The sequence below is a fragment of the Miscanthus floridulus genome, chromosome 17, assembly GCF_019320115.1.
Source record: "Miscanthus floridulus cultivar M001 chromosome 17, ASM1932011v1, whole genome shotgun sequence".
Classification (NCBI taxonomy): Eukaryota; Viridiplantae; Streptophyta; class Magnoliopsida; order Poales; family Poaceae; genus Miscanthus; species Miscanthus floridulus.
The window spans coordinates 26,855,204-26,866,002 of NC_089596.1; the positions used below are offsets into that span (position 1 = coordinate 26,855,204).

General features: G+C 42.2%; 2 protein-coding genes across 3 annotated transcripts; both read right to left on the reverse strand.

The window, feature by feature from the left end:
* Positions 1–1,053: 1,053 nt before the first annotated feature.
* LOC136515456 (uncharacterized) lies at positions 1,054–3,146 on the reverse strand. Its single transcript, XM_066509037.1, has 3 exons — positions 2,971–3,146; positions 2,089–2,900; positions 1,054–1,184 (listed from the first exon to the last, which is right to left on the reverse strand). The coding sequence occupies exons 1-3, from the start codon at positions 3,144–3,146 to the stop codon at positions 1,054–1,056; spliced, it is 1,119 nt and encodes a 372-aa protein (XP_066365134.1).
* Positions 3,147–5,540: 2,394 nt separating this feature from the next.
* LOC136516910 (dnaJ protein ERDJ3B-like) lies at positions 5,541–10,083 on the reverse strand. Of its 2 annotated transcripts, XM_066510411.1 has the most exons (10): positions 9,788–10,081; positions 9,369–9,517; positions 9,154–9,280; positions 8,017–8,137; positions 7,685–7,801; positions 7,514–7,600; positions 6,686–6,745; positions 6,513–6,590; positions 6,066–6,137; positions 5,541–5,992 (listed from the first exon to the last, which is right to left on the reverse strand). In XM_066510411.1, exons 1-10 carry the CDS (start codon positions 9,868–9,870, stop codon positions 5,834–5,836), a joined length of 1,053 nt encoding a protein of 350 aa, XP_066366508.1. In that variant the 5' UTR covers positions 9,871–10,081; the 3' UTR covers positions 5,541–5,833. The 2 variants fall into 2 exon arrangements, with proteins under 2 accessions (XP_066366508.1, XP_066366509.1); XM_066510412.1 differs by lacking the exon at positions 6,513–6,590 and having other exon boundaries at positions 9,788–10,083.
* Positions 10,084–10,799: the final 716 nt, after the last annotated feature.

Here is a 10,799-nt window from a genome sequence, read left to right on the forward strand (position 1 = left end):
ATTTCGTGGGGGCTTCTATTTAAGCCCCATGGCTGGCTCAAGCTCACGCTCTTGCACATTTTCATTGACATAGCAACCTTGTGAGCTTAGCAAAAGCCCTCCCACTCATTTCCATCATTGATTCATCATCTTAGTGAGATTGGGAGTGATCCAAGTGCATTGCTTGAGTGATTACATCTAAAGGCACTTGGTGTTCGTGTTTCGCTGTGGATTTCACTTGTTACTCTTGGTGGTTACCGCCACCTAGACGGCTTGGAGCAGCAAGGATCGTTGAGCGGAGGGTGATGATTGTCTCCGGCTCCGATCGTGGTGCTTGTGAGGGGTTCTTGACCTTTCCCCGGCAGAGCGCCAAAAGGTACTCTAGTGGATTGCTCGTGGCTTGTGTGATCCTCATCTTGTGTTGGTTGTGTGGCACCCTATTGAGGGTTTGGCGTGTGAAGCTAATTAGCGCGTGAACCTCCAAAGTGAGTGAATCGCCACAACGAGGACTAGCTTGCCGGCAAGCAAGTGAACCTCGGTAAAAATCATTGTGTTCATCATTGATTCCGAGGTGATTGGTCATCATTGTTATTCATCTTCGTGATTGATTGGTTCATTCATCTACATGGCGGTATAACCCTCTTGATCACTCTCTTTATTTTACCGCAAACTAGTTGACAAGCTCTTTAGTGTAGCTAGTTGTGAGAGCTTGCATGCTTGGTTGGTGTGGCTCTTTAGTTAGCCTTTGAGAGCACACTAACATAGAGTAGTGGCATTGCTCTTGAGTGAATTGACACTATCTAAACTAGAATTATGGTAGGTGGCTTGCTTTTTGAGTAGGCTAGTGCAACACTTGCTTCGCCTCATAATAGTCTAACCATTTGGTTAAGTGTTGTTGTAGAAATTTTTATTAGGCTATTCACCTCCCCTCTAGCCATTAGGACCTTTCAACAGGCCCACTGCTGGGGCATTTGCCCGCGAACCCAACGCGCTGGGGTGCTCGCTCACTAACTGAGCAGGCACCACCCGACACTAGTGCCCTGGATCAGATGTTCAGGCGCTAAGTCCCTTTATCTAGTCATGTTTTGCCTCCATCATTATTTCAATTTGACTTGTATAGTCGAACAAAGCTTTCAACAATGGCGCCTTCCCTTGTTCCACCTGTTTGCAGCAGAGCAGAGAAACATTTGAACTTCCAACATTATCTGAAAATAGCACAAGGTAAAGGTTACAGCACAGACAGATTTGTTAAGACCAAAAAAGGAAAAAAAACTAATAATAATGCAGCATTGCCGTATAATAATCCAACATTATCTGAAAATTGCAGTGCAGCTATGGAGATTTAACTAAGATCCGTTTGGATCCTTAGAATTAAGTTCATTTTAATAATTACAATTTAGTCATAGATTAATTAAACTAATATGGTTGTATGTTGAATATAATTGTATATTATTGTTAGTCATACAAGGGACATAGTTTATATGTTGTATTTCTATTATAGAAAAACGAGTTGAAGAGTGTGCTATAAATTAGAGATTAGAAATATAGCATGGTGATCTATAGAATCCATTTTTATCTCCTACCCTATAAATTTGAGATAAGCTTATTTGTGAGCTTGGTAAAGTTGTGAAATGTCAAATTGCAAACAAAATTGTCTAATTTATTAAATAGATTTCAATTTCTCCAGCCCATAACACACAAACCCACCAAGAATATATGATCCTGGGCAACAGTCGCGGGAGCAGCAACATTTACATGGGGCTCCCTGTAACAGATTCATCTAAATTGAGAAGTTAATCACAAGAAGCAGTGCAGAGGAAACTAAAGCCATGTTTGCTTGTCTTATAATCCGTATTTTTAGCTTGTTTTTTTAACTGGAATATTTTTTTTTCTCTCACATCAAATCAGCTGGAACAGTATTTCGGCTCGTTTTTTTCAGCGAATCGAACAGGACCTAAAATTGAATGGTGTGAAGGTGACCATGAGCCTCGCCCAGAACCAGAAGGACCCGGCCGGCCATCGCTACCGGCTAGGTCTTTTTTTTTGTGAATTGCTTGCCTTTCATAAATCAGCCGGCCGAAGCCTCAACCATGATCAAGTCATACACACATGCTGGAGTAACACGCCACACCTCCGAGCAATGTGAACTAGAAACCTGACGAGCTAACAAATGTGCAATCTTATTACAACTTCTACTAATAAAAGAGAAAGAAAACTCTTGAAAGGCAAGGCTAATTTCCTCCATCTCCTTCAGAATAGGATCAATGATGGATCTTTGTGACTCCTTCCACAATTGCACAACCTGGAGACAGTCGGTTTCCAAGGCCACCCGACGTAAACCCATCTGTGCAGCAAGCTTCATGCCATCCCTACACGCCAAGGCCTCCATGGAGCAAACATCAAGACCACGCTCATACCAGATTGCTGGTGCCGAATAGAACGCGCCTTGATCATCTCTGATAATAGACGAGGTTGCTCCTTGCTTGCTTTCTTGAGAGAACGCAGCATCCGTATTAATCTTCGACCATCCCACCTCCAGCTTTCTCCATTTATCCCTATTGTATGCTAGAGCTGGTTTGTCAAATTGGTGGCTCAGCTGCCATAAATCATAAGCTGTATCTTTGGCCCAGAGCACTGCTTGCTGAACCAGCATCGTCAGCTCTCCATGGCGTCGCCGGTTCCTTAGCATCCAAAGCGCCCACATTCCAATCATAATCAGAGCTCGATCTCGTCTTGGGCAAAGCTGTGACATCAAATCAGCAGCCCACGTCTCAGCATTCAGGCTTGGTAATTTGACCCCAATTGCCCATCTTGTATATTGCCAGAACTGCCTCGCCACTGTGCAGTCCAAGAGTATATGCCTGATCGATTCTTCTGGCTCCCCACAGACCTCACAGAAGGCCTCCGGTTCTATGTGCCTTCTGAATAAAATTTGCTTCGTCGGTAGAAATTCGTGTAAGACACGCCAGCTTCCAATTTTTTTTTCCATACAGTGGAGCACTGCCACTGCCGGTCCCTGCCTGGATGCACGCGGCGCGGAGGGTTGTAGCAGGAGAAGAGGTAGCGGCAGCCAGTAGCCCGGACCACCACTGCTGGAGGAGCTGAAGGACAACCAGGCCATGGAGCAGGAGGATCAAGGCGGCAAGGCGCGGAGGAGCTGCCGGCATGGAGGCGCTGGAGCACGCCGCAGAGCGGCAGTAGCAGGCACAAGGCGGCGTTCGTGGAGCTCGCGTCGCGTCCGCTCAGAGGCAGATGGAGGCACGGCGGAGGCCCACCTCTGGGAAAATGTATATGTGGTGGGCCATAGGCGGGCCGGGGGACGTGCACCGCGTGACGTGGATCAAAAGGGGAACTGGGTGTTGGGCCCCCGGCGTAGACTTATGGTCTGCCTTGCCGCACGCTCCAAACTTGTTGTGGGCGTGTGGTTGTGGCTCGTACTAGTTAATTCGTACACCTTGCAATTTTTTATTTTTAATAAAAAGAAGAAAAAGCTATTGCCTGATTGATCATGCTAGGGTCCGATACAAATCCCAACCATTTTTATATATGGTCAAGTAAACATCCTTCCCGTTCCAAGGTGTGACCCACTGACCCATGATTCTCTATGAAATCCTTTTGTTTGATTATTAAGTATCTAGTGCATCCATTAGGGGTATTACTTCTTGCTACATAACAATATAGTGCATCACGTAATGGTCTTTTTCACGCACCTCTCACCTCGTCGGTGGATAAGTCATATATAGGTACACCGATTTATATCATGCGTCTAAAAGAACACTACATTCTTTTTGCGAGATAAAAAAAGAGACTTTATGTTGCTCCAAGGATGAACAAGTTTGCTAGAGTTTCTTGTTTGAAAATATGATTTTGAAAAACATTTTCCCTAGCCCTACTCCCTGCTCCCTCCTCCCCCTCTGTCTCGCGCCGCTGGAGGTCCACTTGCGGGGCAATATCTCCTTTCAAAAAAAAGTACGACAAAACTTTTACCATCATTTTTAAATATATATCTTGTAATACTAATGATTTCATGAAAACTAGTATTGCAATACTTATCATTTCTTACTTTAGCCAAAATATTAATAGTTGCCTTAACTTTTATCCGCAAGGATAGGTTTGGTTCTTTGAAGGATAAAAAAGTTATTAGATTAAATTATTAGAAAATTAATGTTTAGCTCGAGTAGCTCATTTGGTTAGAGCGTGTGGCTGTTAACCACAAGGTGGGATGTTCAAACGCTCCCTCTAGCCTATTTTTGTGCTTTTTGTCCCCCTTTTTTCATTCTTTTTACCATGCTGTTCTCTTGAAGGATTTATTTTCATTCTTCTTACCATGCCTTTTTTTCATTCTTTTTACCATGCTGTTTTCTTGAAGGATTTCTTTTCATTCTTTTTACCATGCTGTTTTCTTGAAAGATTTATTTTCATTCTTCTTACCATGCTGTGTTTTTTTTCTTGTGATGATACCATGCCGTTTTCTTTAAGTCCCTTTTTTCCATTTTTCTTCCCATGCTGCTTTTTTTTCCTTTATGATGATAGCATGTTGTTTTGTTTAAGTCCCTTTTTCATTCAACACTGTGCTATGCTGCAAAACAGTTTGAGCATTGTGCGAAGCATTCAACACCTTCTAAGGTCTTCTTTCTTTCTTTCTTTCTTTTTGTTAAATGCAAATCCAGTGTTCCTGAATTGGGAGTCATTTGCAAATATATAAAAGCACATGAACGTTGGTTTCGTTTTTAAACTATGATCGATTATAAGACGACTTCACTATAAGAATGTGCTTTTTCCTATAGTTTCTGCAAGTTCTATTATTTTTCCTTAACGGACCAACAGTATCTCTAGTACATACACTTTGCATCTTTTTGAGTAGTTCAATCAAATCCCTGACAGCATAATCCTCAACCAACTAATAATTACCCATGCAGGTTAATTTGATCATTAATTTGGAAGGGGGAGGGGGGTTGGAAATAAACTGATGATAAGTCTGAAAGGGTTACTAACATCAATTTGAAGTTCTGAAACTGCGCCATTAGAGCAATTCACAGTTTTCTGAAAGAGTTCCCAACTTTTCCACCAGACCACCACTAGCATGGCCTCCTACATGCTGGTCTTGCTGGTTATCCAAATATGCAACTGCAGGCACCTAGTGGTCATGGTCATGCATGTTTCGTGACTGTTTGAGTACTGATGTTGACGTAGAATGTTTGGTTGCAGCATTTTAAACGTTTGGTTGAAGACCAAGGCCTGTGCCTTTTTTTTCTGGGCACATTTTGCTATTGCAGGTGCAAGCTCTGGTTGGTTAAAACAGGCAGGCTGAGCCTTGTGGTTGGTTAAAACAGGCAGGCCTTGTGGTTGCAAGATATAAAAATAACTTGGTACAGCCCATTTGTGCAACTTTGTTACTACTTGTGTTTTTTCCTTCTTTTTTTTCATAATGTACTACAATATATTTCTCCAGCTTGGTGATTTGAGCTCTTATCTAAGTTATCTTCTGTTCGTAAATGTACAGATAAGCATATACATAGCAGTGATTATCTGTAAATTTGACATGTACTGGTGGCCATGGGTTTAGTAGAACAAGCAAGCAACCGAGCTGTTCTACAATCTATGTATTCAGAACTCCAAAAGTACAAATATTCTGGTACAATTTTGTTGTGCTTTCTAAAACTACACTGAGCTGTTAAGGGCGCATGACAAAACCACAAGGGAAAGAAAAAGAAGACCAGGCTGCTAGTATTTGCAATGCATAATCACATACAAGAAACGCAGCAGCTGCTGCTTCCTATGCAAGCTACTCGGAAAATTTTCCTCGAGGCGCTCGCCTCGAACTATCAGTAGCATAGATGTGAACAGCAATGCTCTACATGAGAACATCCTTAAGCTTGGCCTTCTGGTCATCGGTTAGGGTTTTCGGGAACAACACCTCGAATGTCACATACAGGTCACCTTTCTTGTTGCTTTGGTATAGTGGCATGCCTTCACCTTTGAACTTCCTGATCTCCTTCGGTTTGGTGATGCCCTGTGAATTAGCGACAAAATTGAGCCGGTCTGTTGCAGATGATAAAATCATGTTGATGGGTGGCTGTCTTTACCTTGGTGCCAATTTCTACCAGATGGTTGTCAAGATGCTTGATGGTCTTCTCAAAACCAACCAGAGCTTGCACCTGCAATAGCAAAATGTGCCCAGAAAAAAAGGCACAGAAAACTGTGATTATAGGGGATCTACAGCGAAAGAGTCAATGCATATTGCATGGAAAACAACTAGATAGAATCATTGGATAGGTAGAAGTAGGTTAAGAGGATAATGCAATTTCAAAAGTACAAATGGTGATATTGGTTCTTTAAGAGGGAAAGTTTAAGATGCAGTAGTCTGTTTAGATCAAGTCTATGCTAAATTAGTAGCAAAATTATAATTCTGGCTTGTATTGAATTAATAAAGTCATCGGAAACAAAAATGTTTTTTTTTTGGTTCATGTGAGATGACACCATGCTTTTCCGGTCAAGATGCAGAACATGCACAGGACAAGAGAGGGCGATACCAGGGATATTGTAACTGTTGCATGCAGGTCATTGCTTTCTCGTCTAAAGCAGCTGTGTGGTGCTGTTCGGATCCTGAACTGCTTGTAAGGTTATTTAATGGAAGCCCACAATTAGTAAACATGGCGGTACACTAAGTAAATTTCAACCAAATAGAGACAGGGACAAAACAAACCTTCAAATCGCCAGGTTCGCCATCAATCTTAGGCTCGCCTTCCTCGAAAAACAAGACCTCCTGAAAAAATCATATGATTCTATCAAATAAAAAATATAAAAATATAAGTGCAGAGAACCTGTACATAACAGGGGATTCATAATGAACCACTTAAGATCTTTAAATGTCTCTAACCAAGTGTCAGATTATGGCATATTAACATGCGACTGTAACAGGCAAGCGTACAAACTTAACAGTCCACAAAAAGTGACACTTGGATGTATCAGATGTCTAAAACAAGGGAAGTGTTAAGGCAGAACACTACAAAAATGACATCAAAAGGCAAAGGAAGACATTCAGCTGACACCCTTAAATTAGCTTGTGAAGGGGAACTAGAAAAGCGCATGTCCTTTGTAGTGTCACGAATCAGAACTATGGCATCTTGTCTGCAGAGCTGTCTTTAAGGAAACTTAAACATACATCAGAACCTGTCGTATTAATTTATTATGTTTTGAAGTAAGGGATAAGGCTGCAATAACTAGTAGCAATTCAACCCTAACAAGTCACAAGCAGCAGTGGTTGGCACTAGCAAAGCAGGAAACCAGCCAGTTTGTCTGAATAATCCAAAGAATTGCTAAGTTTGAGTTATATAGTTTCAGACATTCACTGTAGTATTGTAATCAAGTAGTACATAATATACACGGCATGTATCATTTACCTACATGGCTTAATTTGTATGCTATATCAAAATTACAATATAGGTTGAATAGCACATACAACAATGTCAATATGGTACAGCCCAACCACGGTTAGAACTGGAGGACCCAGGACATATAAAACAGCTTATACCTGTCCATCTTTCATTCCCTTCTCAATATCAACAGTCAAGAATTCACCTTCTCGTACAAATTTCACATTTGGACATTGGTCGCAGACCTTAGAAATAAGAAACATCCTCAGTGTATCAAAACTCTCAATGGATTAAAATATACATCATGAACAACGTAACTAGAAAAATACCTGCTCAGTCATCTGTTGATACATTCCATGACCTATTTGTCGATGGTAAACTTCGTTCCTACAGTTGCAGCGCCTCTTTCCTGGTGCTGGCTTTATGACATTTTTCTCTCTCCAAACCTAAGACACATTGAAAATAGAAAAGTAAATATAAATACTATACTTTTCCCTTATGCACAACACAGTACAACTTTCTAAAAAAATAAACCAGAAACATTATCTAGTGGAAGCATTTTGCTAAAGCATGATTGAATGACAGCAGAAAAATTTTAAAAGCAAGACGAAAACTTAGCTATATACTTATTACAGTCTGTCAGCTAGGCAAATCATGTTACCTTTAATGAACCGCCCATGTACAAGTCCTCTAATGAAGCATCCAGTTCAACGATCACCTCATCACCTTTTAAAATTTGTTCTTCTTCCTCTTCCATCCCACCACCACCACCACCAAAAAAGCTAAAGAAAATTGTGGAAAAAAATTCAGCAAGGTGAACACTAAATAATTGAAACATTAATGCTCAACCATTTGGGATGCAGTAAGAACAGAAAATTATTAGGAATGACTAATTGAGGTGCATCTAGCTGAAGCTTTGCAAGAGACATGTTCCTATGAACAAACAGGCATCCAACCAAGCTTATTCTAGTCATAGCTTCAAAATGATACTCTCCAGCCCAGAAAAAATGAATCATTTTAGATTGCTGAAAGCCGACTAAACTTGACCATCAGTACATTTTCTACGTGGAGATTAAAAAATTGAAACATTATACTTTTGCTATCTTTTAGCCTACCCCAACTCGCTTTGGAGTGAAGGCTTTGTTGTTGTCACTGCTTTAGTCTTCCACCTTTTAAGTAAATTACAAAATTTGGATTCCATGATTGTATTAAGGGAACATAACCAATGCCGAAAAGGGCACTTCTCTATGACCCAAGGGAGTAGATATGTGGTTATGGTGGATTAGACACATAGTTGGTTGCTTGTTAGGAAATGCAGGAAGGACACTCGTTTCTCCAACATTCCATAATATTCCCAGACATCACTCATCTTGCACTGGAATGATGAACAGCCAAGTGACACATTTGCTGATAAAAGAATCATTAACGTGGTGCTCTCAAATCCTACAGAATGGAAGGTACACATTCCTGATGTGGTATACTCTATGGCGCTGTCATATCGGAAATTCCATCTTGCAAGTTAACACATGCCAATGAGTCTTCTTTTGGATAATCAAGCGCATACAAGCCAGGTTACTTGCTACATTTGGAATTTCATCCTAAACTGTGCACCTGCTATTTTGACAATTTTTTTTGGGGGGTACCATCCGTATGCTAGATATCCACGTGATGCAAAATCTATGCTGAAACATACACACCAACATAGGGGCAAGTGGGCAATACAAGCATGATCATTGATGTTTCAGTATCAAAACTTCTAGTTGATCTGTTGAAGCATGATGCTTAGCATTCAGCTCACCTGCTAAAGATGTCCTGAATGTTCATTCCGCCGCCACCGCCTCTCCCGCCTTGGAACTGCTTCAACCCCTCCTCGCCGTACCGGTCATAGACCTTCCTCTTCTCCTGGTCCGTCAGCACCTCATACGCTGCAACAAAATACATTTGTTAAATTTGCAGCGCAACTTATCAATTCCAGGTTATCCATTTAATTGTAAAGTACTCAGCGACTAGTACCGTTGTTGATCTCGGCGAAGCGCTTGTTGGCCTCCTCGTTGTCGGGGTTCTTGTCGGGGTGGTACTTGAGCGCGAGCTTGCGGTACGACCTCTTAATCTGATCCTCGGACGCGCCCTTGGGAACTTGCAGCACGTCGTAGTAGCTCTTCCTGCACCATTGCCATCGATATTCAGTCGAATTAAAAAGCATTACTATGGATTAAACAGGACGGAGTCGAGCACACAGATCTCGACCTGACGCATAACAAATGAAGAATAAATGAATCAGTAGAAAAAGGCAGTGAAATCGAGGGGGGGTGGGGGGTCAAACCATCGAAGTGGGTGTTTTCGAGCGCCAAAACGGCCAGTAACGGAAGGGATTTTGAGATCTCGAAGAATCCACGCGAGAAACAACAGGTGATCCGAGCCCAGAAACCTACCCGGCGATCGCCACAGCGAGATTCAGGAGGACAAAGAGCGCGGCCGCAAAACGCGCCGCCGCTCCCTTCCCCGGCGCCGCCATCCCGCTCCCGCCTCCTCGAGACGCCTCGTCGCCCCTCTCCCCTCGGCCTCCCCTCACAATCCGGTGTTTCCGCGCGGTTGGCAGCTAGTGTTATCGCTCCCGCACGTGGAGAGAGACAGCTTCTCCCTCGCCGTCGTATCCCTCCTCCTCCTCTTCCTCGCCGCCGGCGTCGCCGTCCTCCGTCTTCCGCAGTGGCCTTTTGGTTCCTGCGGTTTAAAACTTTCTAGAAGGGATCGGGTGCCTGTTCGTGGGAGAAGCGCGCGGGGGACGTGGAGCGCGTGACGTGGACCAATAGGGTGCGGGATGCTGGCGTCTCTGACGAATGCGGTGGGTCCACGTGGACACGGTTCGCGCTTTTGCGGTCAGCCGGAATTGCTAGGTGCACCGCGAACCGATACACGTCAGCAATGGACGGGAGAAGCGGTGCGTTGACGTGGAGGTCAGGTCAACGGTTTGCCATGCGTCACAACTCACACCTCACACGGTGCGACCTTGTGGAGTATAAACAGTGTGACGACCGCCGTGGAACGACGAAAACAAGATTGCCTATTTAAAGCCTTCTCTTAATCTACTTGGTTTTTTTATTATTTACATGTTGTATTAGATTTGTCCTAAATCAAACATTTGTATATTTGATATTAAATTTTTTTAAAAAAATCATATAGAGTCATGACATAAGATTTTGTATTTTTAGATTCACCATGAAAAATATTTTCATAATATAATTTATATATAGGCAGTGAAACTATAAGATTTTTTCAAAATAGATGGTCAATGATAATAATCTTTAAACTTAGGACAAATCTAACGTGACACGTAAAAAACAACGGGGTGTTTTGGTGAAAAAAACACCTTTCAACATCTTTTTTCACTAGATCTCCTATATAATAATCCTCTATTCTATATATTTTTTTTTTGCTAGCCAAAGA